Source organism: Triticum aestivum, chromosome 3B (assembly GCF_018294505.1).
Source record: "Triticum aestivum cultivar Chinese Spring chromosome 3B, IWGSC CS RefSeq v2.1, whole genome shotgun sequence".
Taxonomy (NCBI): Eukaryota; Viridiplantae; Streptophyta; class Magnoliopsida; order Poales; family Poaceae; genus Triticum; species Triticum aestivum.
This window is the reverse complement of record NC_057801.1, coordinates 156,551,421-156,566,777: the sequence shown is the minus strand read 5'-3', so window position 1 is coordinate 156,566,777 and position 15,357 is coordinate 156,551,421. Positions and strand designations below refer to the sequence as shown.

At 46.8% G+C, this 15,357-nt stretch overlaps 2 protein-coding genes across 4 annotated transcripts; one reads left to right on the top strand and one right to left on the bottom strand.

Moving 5' to 3' along the window:
- Positions 1 to 4,044: 4,044 nt before the first annotated feature.
- On the bottom strand, positions 4,045 to 15,136 carry LOC123069129 (pumilio homolog 24). 3 transcript variants are annotated; one of them, XR_006432284.1, is made up of 10 exons: positions 14,624 to 15,126; positions 14,494 to 14,535; positions 14,254 to 14,315; positions 13,972 to 14,175; positions 13,634 to 13,705; positions 13,264 to 13,313; positions 12,637 to 12,751; positions 6,060 to 6,131; positions 5,187 to 5,379; positions 4,045 to 4,544 (listed from the first exon to the last, which is right to left on the bottom strand). XR_006432284.1 is itself a non-coding variant. In XM_044491898.1 (8 exons), exons 1-8 carry the CDS (start codon positions 14,729 to 14,731, stop codon positions 12,721 to 12,723), a joined length of 465 nt encoding a protein of 154 aa, XP_044347833.1. In that variant the 5' UTR covers positions 14,732 to 15,128; the 3' UTR covers positions 12,637 to 12,720. The 3 variants fall into 3 exon arrangements, 2 of the variants coding, with proteins under 2 accessions (XP_044347833.1, XP_044347832.1); XM_044491898.1 differs by lacking the exons at positions 4,045 to 4,544; positions 5,187 to 5,379; positions 6,060 to 6,131 and having other exon boundaries at positions 13,972 to 14,011; positions 14,116 to 14,175; positions 14,624 to 15,128; XM_044491897.1 differs by lacking the exons at positions 4,045 to 4,544; positions 5,187 to 5,379; positions 6,060 to 6,131; positions 12,637 to 12,751 and adding an exon at positions 12,769 to 13,171 and having other exon boundaries at positions 13,972 to 14,011; positions 14,116 to 14,175; positions 14,624 to 15,136.
- On the top strand, positions 6,138 to 7,090 carry LOC123067416 (uncharacterized). The gene is made up of 3 exons (XM_044490218.1): positions 6,138 to 6,392; positions 6,471 to 6,683; positions 6,753 to 7,090. The coding sequence occupies exons 1-3, from the start codon at positions 6,350 to 6,352 to the stop codon at positions 7,088 to 7,090; spliced, it is 594 nt and encodes a 197-aa protein (XP_044346153.1). The 5' UTR covers positions 6,138 to 6,349.
- Positions 15,137 to 15,357: the final 221 nt, after the last annotated feature.

Here is a 15,357-nt window from a genome sequence, read left to right as displayed (position 1 = left end):
CATCATTGCTTCCATGTCGCTCATCACCGCTCCAGAGGCAGACGTCGAGCCCTCCATCGTATCTCTTGCCCGAGAAACTGCGGATTCCGCGGGCGGGATGTTCCCAAGACCAACTTCCAATCTGCCACAGCACCAGCCACCCGTGGGCGTCGGCGATCGGCGGTAGGGAAGCGATGGGGATCGCGATCTCCACGTCGGGCGAGCGCCGCCGGGAGGAAGAGAAAACCCTAACTAGAGGGGAGAGTACCTGCAGTTCAGGTGTCTGGTTAGAATTACATGGGCCAGTGCATCTTGCAGCATGTACGTGACATGGCATGCCCTAGTTTTTTTTAACTGGGCTATCCCCTTTCCATTACTTAGAACGGAAATACAAATATCCAGTACAGAGAACGAGTTCAAGAACAGAGAGAAGGGAAGAGCGAGTTCAACACACTGCTAGAAAACCCACTGCACTCGCCCGTCGTCGGCACAAGTACCATGGGGCAAAAATCTAAGCAGCACCATTAAAGTACTAGTCCTACTCCTATTACAAACCAGGATTGACAACCATCAAAAAGCAGGAGCAACAGTTTTTCAGAGAGTGAGGAGTGAAGCCACCCAACGAACAACTACCAAAAGGAACGTCACACAACGAGAATTGCAACTTCACTTTTCGCCCTTGGACGCATCACATGCCCTCATCAGCAGCAATGTCCCGCTGCGGATCATCTCTGCACCCGCTCGAAGTTGCTTGACGTCGTCTCCCGTTTGCAGACCTGCCCAATATAAGAGGAAAGAAACCACCGTAAAGACAATCTCAACAGGAGTTTTGATGATTTTCTTCTCAAAGGTGGCTTTGTTACGAGCGAGCCAGATAGCCCAAGTGACTGCTCCCAGTGCCACGGTATAAAAGGATTCATAACCTGGCAAGAAAGAGTGACACCAAATAAAAAACTGCGTCTGTTCCGAGGGTGACCTCAATCGATCGCCACACAACTTTAGCAACATGACAATCAAAGAACAAGTGGCAGGATGTTTCAATTTGTTTGCAAAAGGAACACACAGGGTTCCCAGGCCATTTATGTTGGCGCATCACCTGCCTAGTGAGCACCGCATCTTGAGACAGTTGCCAAAGAAAGATCTGGATCTTTAGAGGGAGCCTGGCTTTCCAAATCCATTTGTAATTGCACCCACTCAGGGTTTTTTCTAGCCACTTGTACATGGATTTAGTAGTGAACTTACCAGTTTTGTTCAGACTCCAGTAAACAGAGTCTCTGTCACCTGACAGATTCATATTATGAATACTAGCTCTCATCTTAGACCATTGCTCTTTAAGTTCGTCGTCAAGTCTCCTACGAAAGAAATTAGTACAGATCACAGATTCTACTTTGTCTAAAGTGCAGTCTTGATTCACACAAATGTTGAACAGGCATGGGAATTGGTCCATGAATGGAGGCATCCCATTGATAGGATCTTTACAGAGGAAAAGGGGTTGCTCAGCTCCAAGAATAAGAGGCTGCATCTCGGGAAGTAGGTTCTTCATCGCCGTGGCTCCGGCTTTGGCCCATAACCACGCCTCATCCTTGAGCTCGTAGACGAGCAAGGAGACGGAAGGTTGTTGGTTGTCGAAGATGCACCTGCTACTGTGCTTCCGAGTGGACCAGGACGTTAGCATGATGTTTTTTTGAGTAGTTTGGATTGCTTACCATATGTGTCACATAGTTGTGAGCATGATGTTGGAGGAAAGCACTCGGTGATGCGTGGGGGCATGCAAGCAGGTAGACTATCCACAATTCAGAAAACATCGTCGGGAGAATGGCCATGGAGCGGCACCATGAGAGCACCTCATGCCACACCTGGAGGGAGAAGGGACAGTCAACGAGCAGATGTTGCATGTCCAAGAGCGCCATGGATATCCTGCACCCATGCACGACAAGACAACCCCTGTCATAAAGCGCGATCTCGGCGCCTGCGCTTAGGAACGTGCTTGTACATACAAGATGAAATGACGACATCAAGGGCCATTGGCTATAGTACAAGCGAGGAAAGGGGACAGGAGGCGATCGTATGTAAACGATGAGTCGCTGGGGAAAGATGCATGTTTAGTTAATGCACACATGAAACTACTAATGACAGTTGCTAATCCTAATGACTATTCATTAATTAACATCAGGTCTATGCTCGACTCGGGTGTCCTAGGTTCCTCGTGGTGGCACGGGTGAGCTGCCGAACGAAAGCTCCGCACTTTGCCGTGTACGTCGGCGGTGCCCGTGGGTGTCACTCTCCTCTTGAGGACATCGTTGTGTGGTTCGAGTGAGGGTTTCGGGTGAAGACCCTAATCCGTCTCGTACTCGGCATCGGTGACACTTTGCGCCCTTTCCCCTTCCGAGGGCATTGTCTTGGAGCTTAGGTATCCTAGTGTGTGTCGTGGCATTGTATTGAGACCTTCCTGCGTTAGTACTTGACATCATAGTCACGCGTGGTTATGGTGTCCGGTTATCCTGAGATTTGTTTTATAAGAGGGCTGCAAATCTACCTTGTATTGCCCGTCCATGTACTTTGGTTTGTGTTTTGTTTATATCTAGGGTGCAATTGCTGAGATAGTTGATTTCCCTGTACCTTGTTCATTTTCTGACCTTGCTACCTTTTGGAAGCAACGAAAAAATGATGAAGTAATTAATATATTATCTACTGATACCTTGTGGGGCTTATGGCTTTTGCGAAATGACATTGTCTTCCATGGGTGAAAGTGATGAAGCTTGAATGCATTATGGCTTTAGTAGATTCTCTGGTTCGTTCCTAAAAGGTGTTGTGCGTCGGTACTCAAGCTCCGTGGCTGCTCGAATGTCTTCTGCCTTGATCGTCGACATGGGGAGCTCCTTAGGATAGCTTGACATTGATGCTATTCACTTGTATTGATCAGGTTGAAACGCTGTTAGAAGTGCTTACCTGTAATAATTCTGCTGCAGAGCTGTTTAAGTGTTTTTGTGGGTTGGATGTTGTGGCCTTGACTTTTTCAATAAAAAGTTGGGGCGGGAAACCCCTTTGATTTTTCTAAAAGGAAAGTAATGATGAAAGCCAGTTTTGAGAGAAAACTAGAAAAGACAAACCATTCCAGTGCATGCGAAATCACGCGCCATAGTTTGAACTGAACTGTTTGTTTTGACAAATATAATTGCAGAGTTCTTTACAATCTCTTGTTCATTTTTTATAGAAAAAGGACGCTTGCCCGGCTATAACAAATGGATATGCGGACTATATATGTTTATATTTCTTTGATAGAGAGAATATTCATATGAACAAATATATGAAACTCTTACTAATGTTTTTGTATGTACATCCACAATAAGTACATCCGATAGTCTAAAAAAAAGTACAAAAATCGTTGCATGTGTTGTCGACATTGTCTCATCATCCAACAAAAGTCTCCTCCCTGTATTGTCTAAAATAGTTAGTACGATTTGAAAGAGGAGAGTTGTCTTCCAATTCCATCGCCAAAAATATGAGGGGGCTACGATATCGAACATCTGGTTTTGCAGGAGCACGTGGTTGTTGAAGCTGTCGCCGACACATGGGGCAACTTCCCTTCGTCTGGAGCCACCTCTCCACGCATCGCCCATGGAAGATGTGCCCCCACACTGTCTCCTTCCACACGGCCGTTGCCCCCTCTTGATCCAAGCATATGGGGCATCCTTCACCGTCCGATGGCGCCTCCACCGGCTTTAGCACCTCGTCCACGGTGGCAGCGCTGGACTTCTCGAGCTCGGGCTGACGTGGTTCCATGGCAGAAGCACTCTCCACGCTACCAAAACACGGCGCTACGGCAAGTTCCCAGACGGCTGATCGATCGCTGACTTGTGTTTTCAGTGTTACCGGAGAATCTAAGTTCCGACGGCGAAAAGTGAAGCTGGCTCCTGTGGTTCTTCGGTTGTGTTGGGAGGGCGTTTGTGTTGCATATATCTCTACTATTAAAGGGGGATCGAACGTCGTGATGGTTCGACCTCGTTCGATCCCCCTCCCTTCGAACTCCCACACGCACGCAGCAGCCCACCAACATAGCCCACGTACGAAAAAACACCAACTCAGCGCCCGCAAAAAAAAATACAACAACTCAGCCCACGTACGAGATCCACAGTTCAACACACGAACGATAAGTCCATGGAACCCCACGATCGCGCCCAGTCAACAAAAAAACAGCTCCGCAACCCACGAACGAGGACGAGGTCCATCGACCAAAAATCAAACTTCTTCGACCCGCCAACGAACGCCAGTTCTTCCTGGCGTACGAGCTCCATCAAGACGCCAGTTCTTCCTGGCGTACGAGCTCCATCCACACGCGAAAGCACGCCGCCAAAACAGAAACGCCGCTTCAATCGTCGTCCGGCCACATCGTTCGCACGCGAGCTGTGGGAGCTGCAGCCTCTGCTGGTCGCCTCCAAACACAACCTCCGCTCGACGGTTGTTGCTGCGTCATCTCCTGAGCGCGCCTACCGTCTTCTTTCTCTCCGATGGCAAAGGAAGTTATGTTTCATGGTGCCTGAACTCCCTAGGTTTGCCATCCTGACCTGTTCAAAACTTCATAATGTTAATACTCAGATTGCATCTTTAACTTATTTGAACATATCACTTATTCCCCAAAGTTGCAAAATCTAATCAGTCTATAATTCTGCCCAGTAAATTTTAACACCATTTGGTAGATCATGCAGGAGAAAGATTGCAAGTGTACAGTGAAGTTAGGCCATAATTCTGCCCAGTAAAGTTAGGCCGTAATTTTGCACAACAGTAAGGCACCCCATAACTAAACAGAAAACACAGAACAAAGCAGAAAGAGGCAACTAAAGAGGCACATACCTAGCATAATGTACTGACATTGTAGTTAGAGAAGCAAATTGTATAAACTTGGGCTTTGGCAAGATAACAGCAGGTATGCCCATTGAGAAAAACATGTAGCAAGCTTCCAATCTACCACCAAGGATAATGACGTCTCTATCTAGCATCTACCCAGTTTCAGTAAATTAAAACAGGCTGATTGTTACGGTCTTGTATGTTGTCACCTGGACCAAATCCCACCATGTTTTTGTATGGAGGACGATGCAAAAAATGCAGGAGAGAGAAACAAATAAATCTAATTTTGGCAATCCAGTACAGACAATATGTATTATATCACGTAGTATGAAGAAACAAAGTCAAGCACTTACGAGACTTACGAGAGCCTTTGGTGCAGTGAAATTTTGAGTGGGAGTCTGTATTATTACAGTTTGGTACCATCCAAATGACAGCCCCGTAAATCAGCTCCAGCCGACACACACCTTTGCTTCCACAGCTCATGCATAACCAGCCGACACACACCTTTGCTTCCACAGCTCATGCATAACCACATACCCGGGGATTCAAATCAACCTACAAGAATATTAATCCATTAGTCAGATCCAAGATGACACCAAACCAAATTGGTTAGGATGTGTGTCGATGCTTGGTGGCTTCGCCCGCCATCACCGAGCTATCAAAATCACAAGGCTACTGCTCGCATTTCACAAACACATCATATTACAATCACATGCCTCATTTGGACGTCATATGCCCGAACTCCCTAGGTTTGCCATCCTGACCTGTTTCAGCAAGCAAAGTAGTTATACTAGACTCCTGTTCAAAACTTCATAATGTTAGTACTCAGATTGCATCTTTAACTTTTACTCCAACTACATTGAACAAGTTCTGGCATCTCAAATGTGTCTTTTCAGCAACTACATTTGAACATAGCACTTATTCCCCAATTTACAAAATCTAATCAGTTATGCCACCTGTTCTGTTCCCACAGTTAAGTTCCTATAGTATGTCATATCATTTTTATAATGCAAAAAGACTGTAGGTTTATTTTAGTAAGAAGAACATGTGTTGAAACTGTCAAAATAGTCTAGGAAATTCTGAAATTGCAGTATAAGATTAGGTAACCTCAGACCATGTTTACTTTTACTGGATTCTAGAAGAATCGTAAATGAAAATGAAACATTACATCATGGGAACAAACATGCCTCGCGACAGGAATAGTGATAGAAGGAAATACTTTCATTTAAGCTCACCTCCAGAATACTTTCTCTCCACTCCTTTCCCTCCACCTTCATTCTTGTCGCCATGTCTGAGCCCTCTTTTTACTGAAATATACAAACTTCATCCGTCAACATATAATAGCACAATCATTTTACTTTGGAAGAAACCATATGCGAAGAACATGTCTATGAAAATGAACAAGTGAGTCCTAAAAGCATGTTAAATGAGTCACCATAGGTCATATCATTTTTGTAATTCAATTCATATCATTTTTTAATGCAAAAAGACTGCAGGTTTATTTAAGCTTCTATAGGACAGAAAGATGTCACAGCACAGAGAGCGTCTCTATGATAAAGGAAAAAAAGGTATGTGTATGCCAATCACATGTCTGCACATAAGGTATTCAATAAGCTTCACAACTTAACTTACATTAATCTTATCAGTTGTCGAATATGAGAGGACACCCAGATCACAACTCACCAATACACACCGACCACCATCTGGTTTTTTCATACGCAAACAAACACGCACTACTAACTACAGTGTTTTGTCTTCCGATGATGATGACAATGTGCCCACGCAACTGCCTATGATGATTCCTATAGCCGGCAATCTCAAGGCCTTTCAGCCAGTGCCGCATGTGGAAACATCAATCGGTATCGCCCTTACACACGACTTTTTTTAGTTTGCATTTATACATTTGTTAAAACAAAATGGTTCTTCAGGAAATCATTCTCGTGAAGGCACTTACTATGATCACCATGCATCACTGCGAGTAACAGAGAGAAGCATTGATCATAATATTGGTTCAGACATAGCACTTGGACTCGACACTGAAGACAATGTCCCCGAGCACATTGCTTCAAATGATATCATTAAATCAGATAGAAAACAGAAAAGGCGAGATCAATATATAGCACGGCGAAATAGATTAACACTTGAACAGAAGGAGGAAATCAATGCACGTCGCAGAGAAGCTAGGAAAAAAAACAGAGGAGGAGAGGACTGCCCGTCAAAGAGAAGCCAGGCAACGCATGACACCAGAGGAGAAGCAACAGAGTAACACCCTTAGAAGGGCGGCGTACCAAAATATGTCAGTCCATGACAAGCAAGAGACAAACGCCCGCCGAAGAACACGTCTACAAAACATATCACCTAAGGAGAAGCAGAACATGCTAGCTCACCGCAAGAAGAGACTCGCGGCTAGGTGCAACACCCCTTGCGCTGAATCCATCGCCATGCCGCGCCCTGATGCAGATACCTTAGCTACACCCAACCTGATGTCGAGCACTCATGCATTGGCATTCAGAGAATCTGAAGCTTCAGCTCCTGCCCCTGCCCCCCGGTTTGCGAGTAAGGCTGGGAACAACTTCGAATCAGACGGTAACCCTTCCATCTTTACTTTACTTGTTGTGTCCATGTGCATTGAACCAGGATTTAACGGCTCCACAATGGTGCAGGCGAGTACCTTAGTCGTACCCTGGATGATAATGATGCCCCCAGCGAACTCATAAATCCCTCGCAGCAAACCAATGAACACCAAATAGACGACCAGCAGAATCAAGCCCGTGAGAAGAGGCAGGAGAGCAGAGCACAGCGTAGGGCTCGGGAGCGAGCTCAGAAACAAAGTATTGGAGCAAAGAACATTCAAGGGAGTGCCTTAAAACGAAGAGTGCGCGGGAAAAGCATACCAGAAGGTGAGAAGTCAGCGTTGCTAGATCGTCGTAATGCAAGCTTTCAAAAAAAGCGGAGGCCTCCAGGCCCAGATGCAAGTACCTTAGATGTGAACAGAGCAGCAGCAAGTTCAGAAGCACCGCCCACAGGAGTTGCTTCACCAGCTTCCTCCCCTTCATCAAACATGCCATCGTACACTATCGGAACCAATGGTAACCCTCTCATGTTTACTCCCCTCTTGGTGTGCACTCACAATTAAAACCATTACTTACCGGCTCAACAATGTTATAGTTGACATGGAGGCCTTCCTTAGCGGCATCATGGACGAGAATGCACTCTCTGGTGACCTCATGGATGATGAGTACTACCTATTTGCCGGTGAAGGTACTCCGAGGCGCCTTTCGCTGCTCATCCCTCTATATTATTGGTTTATGATGTGCATCCCATTATGACTTGTTATATCTCCACAATGCTTGCAGCATCCGACACTGATAGCTCGGACCTCGATGAGCCCGTAGAATCCTCCAACACGGGATCTATCAACCTAGATCCTTTCGACTATGTCTACTCGAACATCCCAGACAGCACGCACATCCTGAAGCACGCGGCAAACTGCAAGCATTGCAAGGCCAAGAAGTTCCAGTACGAGACTGACGGCTTTTGCTGTCGGAACGGGGAGATTGAGCTAGCTGAACCAGAGCCTATCCCAGAGCTGATGAGGTTATGGTCAAGCGCGGATGCAGACTCTCGGCATTTCCGAGAGAGCATTCGGTTCTTCAACGGGCACTTTGCCTTCACTACCCTTGGCGTCAGCCTAGACAACAACTACACAAACATGAAGTCCGGGGTGTACACGTTTCGGGCACATGGCACTATGTACCACAAGGTGCACTCGTTCGGTCCAAGATCTCGCCCTGAACATCTGCAGTTGTACTTCTACGATGACGATCCCAGCTTAAGCCATCGCAAGGAGGCCACCAAGCAATTGGACCAGCACGTTGTCAGCAAGTTAGTGGGCGTCCTTAGGGAAAACCCCTACTCCCAACAGTTTAGGAGTTTGGGTGCCCACAAGGAAAACCTCGAGGAGTACCGGATAGACCTCAACATTGACCAGAAACTAGACCAACGAAGATATAATAGACCCGTGTCATCCGAGGTGGCTGCGATTTGGGTCGAGGGAAGCGATCTAGCAAACAGGTTCAACCGCAGCATTACACTCTATGGGGACAACAACGAGAAGTATAGTATACATGCCACAGATGGCTGTTATGACCCGCTCTCGTATCCCCTCTTTTTTCCAAGGGGGGAGCTTGGTTGGCATCCAAATATCCCTAAGCACAATGTCCCTTGGGAGGTTGCACAACAACCAAGAGGAAACCGTGATAACGATTCAGGTGCACCTGGTTGTTATGCTTATATGCCAGAAAAAGTTCTCTATCCTTCCATATGGTACCTAACCTTCTTCTTTCACGTCTTTCCACAGAGGGGAACATCCGGTTGTGTGTCTCTGTTAGGGACTACTACTGTTACCGGCTACAGACGCGCCCTGCGATATTCAACCCCATACTACATGGAGCACGCCTGTTTCAGCAGTGGGGTGTCGACATGTTCATCAAGATTGAGGGATGTAGGCTAAAGTGGATCAGGGACCACCAGAGAGAGATACGTGCCGATCTATACCAAGGCCTTGTGGATAGCATCGCGGTTGGGGAGATGCGGGCGAGCGCTGTTGGGAAGAGGATCGTGCTGCCAGGGACGCATCAAGGAAGCAACCGAGACATGAAGCGGAGGCAGATGGACGCCATGGCACTGGTGCAGACATATGGGAAGCCTGACATCTTTTTGACTATGACATGCAATCCTAGCTGGGAGGAGATACTGAATGAGCTGCTTCCTGGCCAGACACCGCAGGACCGACCAGATCTTGTCGCACGCGTGTTCAAGGCCAAGCTAGAGACCATGAAAGAGATGTTGTTCAAAAAGCACATCCTTGGTGTTGTGGTAGCGCATGTGTATGTCGTCGAGTTCCAGAAGAGGGGCCTCCCCCATGCACACTTCCTGTTGATCATGAATTCAAATTATAAACTCGTGGTGCCAGAGCAGTATGACCGCATCATATCTGCAGAGCTCCCAAACAGGCATAAGTATCCAGAGCTCTATGCCATGGTCGTGAAGCATATGATGCACGGCCCATGTGGCAATCTTAATCCCAAAAATGTGTGCATGCAAGACTTGAAGTGCAAGAGCAAGTACCCACGACCGTTCAACCAAAACACCTTACAAGGGAAGGATTCATACCTGGTTTATCGACGGCGAGACGATGGTCGTCAGGCTAAGGTCCGTCGTCAAATGTTGGATAACAGATGGGTCGTGCCTTACAACCCTTATCTGTTGCGGATGTTCAACTGCCACATAAATGTCGAGGTGTGCTCCAGCATCAAGGCCGTCAAGTACCTTTACAAATACGTATACAAGGGTCACGATCGAGCTTCATTCAGCATTGACCAGCCTGACAGCAACGGGGTTGTAGACGAGATTAAAAGGTACGTTGATGCGAGATGGGTTACTCCACCAGAGGCAATGTGGAGGATATTCGGCTTCAACCTTTCTGGGAGTTTCCCGTCGGTCCTACAGTTGCCGCTTCATCTCCCTAATATGAATAGTGTCACGTTCAAAGCAGGAGAGGACCTGACTGATGTCGTCGCCCGTGATACTGCATCTAAGTCAATGCTGACAGAGTATTTCCTCGCTAATCAGCAGCATGTGTGGGCTCGGGATATCCTGTACAAGGACTTTCCGGGAAGTTTCACATGGCAGAGACAGAAATACTGGAGGCCGAGAGAAAAGCAGCACCAAGTAGGTCGAATCGTGTCGGCCCATCCAGCCGAGGGGGAGCGGTACTTTCTGCGAGTGCTGCTCAACCATGTACCAGGCAAGACATCCTTCGAGGACCTACGGACCGTGGGCGGTGTGCTCTGTCATAGCTTCCGTGAGGCTGCCGAGAGATTGGGCCTCATCGAGGCCGACAACACGCTTGACGAGTGTCTTATAGAGTCAACACAGTTCGCGATGCCAGCCTCACTCAGGAGGCTCTTTGCAACAATCTTGGTATTCTGCGAGCCAGGTGACGTGCGCGGTCTATGGGATAGGCACCTAGAGGCAATGTCTGATGACTACCGCCGATCACACACGTGCTCAAAGGCAGTGGAGCAGATGGTGTTGCTTGACATAAGGGGCATGCTACAATCCATGGGCAAAGACATAGTGTTGTTCCCTCTTCCGGACATCGATGAGACCTATGACACTACTGGAGGCGAGGCCAGAGAAGTCACCGACGAGTCCTCCATCGAGGTTGACGCGAACGATGCTGGTTTAGCGTCCTCGCTAAACCCTGAGCAGAGGCTTGCATACGACGAGATACTGGCAACAGTCGATGCTGGTGATGGGGGTGTATTCTTTGTCGATGGCCCGGGAGGCACTGGGAAGACCTTCCTATACAAGGCACTGCTCGCAAAGGTTCGAGGCGAGGGCAAGATCGTGGTGGCTACGGCGACGTCGGGCGTCGCGGCTTCCATCATGCCTGGAGGAAGGACAGCCCACTCGAGGTTCAAGATCCCACTCAGCATTGAAGATGGGGGGTCGTGCAACTTCACCAAGCAAAGTGGAACGGCCAAGCTCCTGCACATGGCTTCACTCATCCTATGGGACGAGGCCACCATGACGAAGCGACAAGCGGTTGAGGCACTGGACAATAGCATGCGGGACATCATGGGACGACGGGACCGACTATTCGGGGGAAAGACTGTCGTGTTCGGTGGGGACTTCAGGCAGGTGCTTCCGGTCGTCAGGAAGGGGTCACGGGGTCAGATAATTGATGCGACCTTGCGGAGTTCGTACATATGGAAGGGCATGCGCCACCTAAGGCTCCTCACCAACATGAGGGCGCATAACGACCCGTGGTTCGCAGATTACTTGCTAAGGGTAGGCAACGGCACCGAGGAAACCGACGAGGAAGGCAACATAAGGCTCCCAGAAGATATTTGTGTGCAGCCAACAGAAGACGGCGTTGACCTAGAGAAGCTAATCGACCATGTATTTCCTGCTCTAGACAACAACATGGCTGATCCAAATTACATGACATCTCGAGCGATCCTCTCCACCAAGAACGACAACATTGATAAGGTAAACACACGCATGATAGAGCGCTTCCAGGGCGAAGAGAAGATCTACCACAGTTTTGATATTGCAGAGGATGATCCACATGGCTACTATGCCCCCGAGTTCCTGAACAACCTAACTCCCAACGGGCTGCCTCCGCATGCGCTCAAACTGAAGTTAAATTGCCCCGTTATACTGTTGAGAAACATTGATCCAGCTAATGGGTTGTGTAACGGCACAAGGCTTGTGGTCCGGGGTTTCCAAAGGAACGCCATCGACGCAGAAATCGTGCTAGGACAACATGCTGGTAGGAGGGTGTTCCTTCCTCGGATACCTCTCTGCCCATCCGATGACGATATATTCCCTTTCAAGTTCAAGAGGAAGCAGTTCCCTATTAGGCTCAGTTTTGCCATGACAATCAACAAGGCACAAGGGCAGACCATCCCGATTGTCGGGGTGTACCTACCAGACCCGATATTCTCTCACGGTCAGCTCTACGTCGCATTGTCTAGAGCCACTGCGAAGAGGAACATTAAGATTCTCGCCATCAAGGACAACGACAATGGTAAGGGCAAGGGCAAGGGCAAGGGCAAGGAACAAATCAATAATTCAAATAAGCGAAAAAGATCTGAGCCCTTATTAACGACCATGAAGAACATAGTCTACAAGGAAGTCCTTAGCACATGAAGTCGCCGGATCAAATTATAGCAACTCAAGGTAAAGTATTCAATTCTGCATTACAACCACATACTATTGTAGATCTTAATGCACACTGACCTGAGTTTGTTGCTGCGTAGTACTCGAGGGAGCATGGTCAGTCTTCAGAAACCATGAGTATTCCTTTCGCGACATCTGCCCGTCCTATACTTGGTCAAAGATGGACCTGTTTAAGCTGGAAATAACAAGAGACAACGTGAAGTTTCCAACATATGCAGGAGGAAGATGCTTGGACAGTGACTTGGTAAAGAAGAACAACATTACTAAGGTTTCATATTTCTTTCTAATTCATCTGCTTCTCAATATGGTAAAAACCTGAGGCATCTAATATCATATAGAAATAAAAATAATGACTTAAACTTCAGTTGCATAGAATCTCTTGTTAGAAATACATGGATAAGGAACTACGTATCTCTACTCCTAATGGAGCAGTTCGTACGTCATTCGTTGGTACTATTAGGTGGTGTTATATATACTGATATTTTTTTAGTGAAATAAGGGAAGGCACATTGAAATTCAGACAAACTGAATCAGCCGGAGTCAGATAATGTGAGCAAAGTGTGTGCAATAGCTGCAGCAATTGGCGTCTCCCGGTCTGTTCCAGCAAGGAGCTCTATCATAAATAGTCTCATGTGCATATAACTAACAAGTAAAATAAGCACATTATAAGCTTGGAATTCCTCTTACCTTATCAATATGATTTCCTTTAACTGCTTTGTCAGCTCTTCAAATAGAACCTACAAATATTGAAAGTAAGCTATAAGCATTGTCTCTTCAGATTGCTTGTAATGGTAGCATAATGCTTGCTTCAAGCAAACAATTGGTGTCGGTTAGAATTAGTAACAAGTTTTCTGTCATCGACAATGGAGAGAAGACAAACAAAGAACTGGAGGATAAAAGACATGTTAGTTCAGCTGATGATTAATCTCTTGGAAGCATAAAACCATCTGAAGTTACTGTGCACTGGGAGAATGTTTGTATAGGTTAAAGCATAGAAGCCACACAGTATGATCCTATTTGAACACTAAAATATATTACATATATAGACATCACTTACAAGGCATCCATAATCACTGACATCAAGCTTCATAATCTGCTTCTTCAAGATTCTGATAATATGCGTCCTAACCTGAAAATCATTACTGTGTTAAATTGCAAAAGCACACTGGAAATAAGCGAGAAGGAAAATAATACTGAATATGCAGTGTGAGGCACTAACTATTGTACAGTTCAATTTGCATGACTATTTAGTGTCTCTAGAATCTGCAGAAGTTAATAAATAAATATCGGATAAAACAAATGAGTGGGCAAAGTTAAACCAAGTGATCACTCTGAAATATGTCTCTTAAGATATAATAAGAAAATGGAAAGAGAAAAAAATAACAGAAAATGTACCTTGCCACTCTCTTGAGTGTGAGAACCACTACACACATGTCTGACAAAAAATGGTGGCTATCAGAATAAGTACCAAAACACCATATGCAACGCATTCATAAAGAATGAGTGTCAGCAACTTAGTTGAAGAACAGATGCGTTTACATGGGATCCAGAAATTCCAAATATTTCCAATCCATTTTACGGAGGGCCTCGGTAACTAGCCTGTAGAGATGAGAAATCCATGTACATAAGAAGTTGAACATATGTCGCAACTCACAAGGCTTTGATAGTGACACTTACTTGATTATATCCTCCTTGCTCAAATGACGACCTATCATCTTTCCCCATAGTACTTCGATGTCCTGTTAATATTTAGGTGCCGCGAGCAAACAAAATTAGAGTTGCCCAAAATATGGTACTGAATCATCATAAACAGAGGTGGCGATTCAGGCACAAATTGCAACTTGTCTACTGGAATAAAATTATGGCATCACATACAGAAACTGATACTACTGGAAACATGATGAAAGTAACAATTACTTTCTTAAGGTTGTAGTCGGGCTTCCTCGACTCCGACACTTCCTGCCATGCAGTCAAGAACATTCCGGTTTCAGCTCAAACTCAAGCAGCCCATACTCTAAATCAACACCCATGCTCCAACGATGCGTACCTTAGCTGTGACCCGCTTTTCCTTGGCAGTGACGGGCTGCGGCTTCCCCTTGGTGCCGCCGCCGCCGCCTCGCGATTCCTCTTGTTGGTGGTCGCGGCCACCGACCATGGCGACGCTAGGTGGTGCTGGCAAAGGGAGGAAGACGGACGGAGAGCGAGGGTTTCTTGGTAGAGCTGGAGGAAGGCTCTGTCATCGCGCTAAGCTTTGCCGCCGCCCCATCGTCGGAATAACCTGTCGGGCGTGGATGGCGGTGGATCGAACCAATCGAGCCACCGTGGCAGTCGGAGGAGGATGCGGACGAAGCCATCGAGGGAAGGGAGGACGGGCTCGGCGCGCGACATGGAGGAGAGATGGCTGGGAGAGGAGGGGCCGGCCGACGCCGTGGAGGGGAGACAAGAATGCGGCGACGCCGTCTATGGACGGGAAGCGGCAGGGACGGGATCAGGCTCGAGCTGAGAGAGTTAGAGGACTGTGTGATGCCGTGAGGATAAGATGTATAGTATTTCTTTGAGAACTGGATAAGATGTATAGTAGGTGGAAAAGAAAACACAGAAGAAATCTATCAGTCTCTAGCTCGGCCCGTCCACTCTTGGGCTGGCCCATCCGCTGCTCAAAGAGTTTTGGGCCCTGGATGAACGCCTCAGGCTGTCTAAAAAAATCTAATTAGGGGTACTCAGTTAGTTTTATTTCCTCGTCAAATAAAAGTTAGTTTTTTTTGCAAATTTGTCTAAAAA

Bases quoted from the DNA above. Each gene is read 5' to 3' on its own strand.
- LOC123069129 (XM_044491897.1), bottom strand. From the start codon at position 14,731: ATGGTCGGTGGCCGCGACCACCAACAAGAGGAATCGCGAGGCGGCGGC. The intron at 14,176-14,253 runs GTAAGTGTCACT...TCATCTCTACAG, and splicing joins AGCAAGGAGGATATAATCAA to GCTAGTTACCGAGGCCCTCC. The intron at 13,172-13,263 runs GTAAGAGGAATT...TTGCTGGAACAG, and splicing joins AAGGAAATCATATTGATAAG to ACCGGGAGACGCCAATTGCT.
- LOC123067416 (XM_044490218.1), top strand. From the start codon at position 6,350: ATGTCACAGCACAGAGAGCGTCTCTATGATAAAGGAAAAAAAG. The intron at 6,393-6,470 runs GTATGTGTATGC...TAATCTTATCAG, and splicing joins CTATGATAAAGGAAAAAAAG to TTGTCGAATATGAGAGGACA. The intron at 6,684-6,752 runs GTATCGCCCTTA...ATGGTTCTTCAG, and splicing joins GCATGTGGAAACATCAATCG to GAAATCATTCTCGTGAAGGC.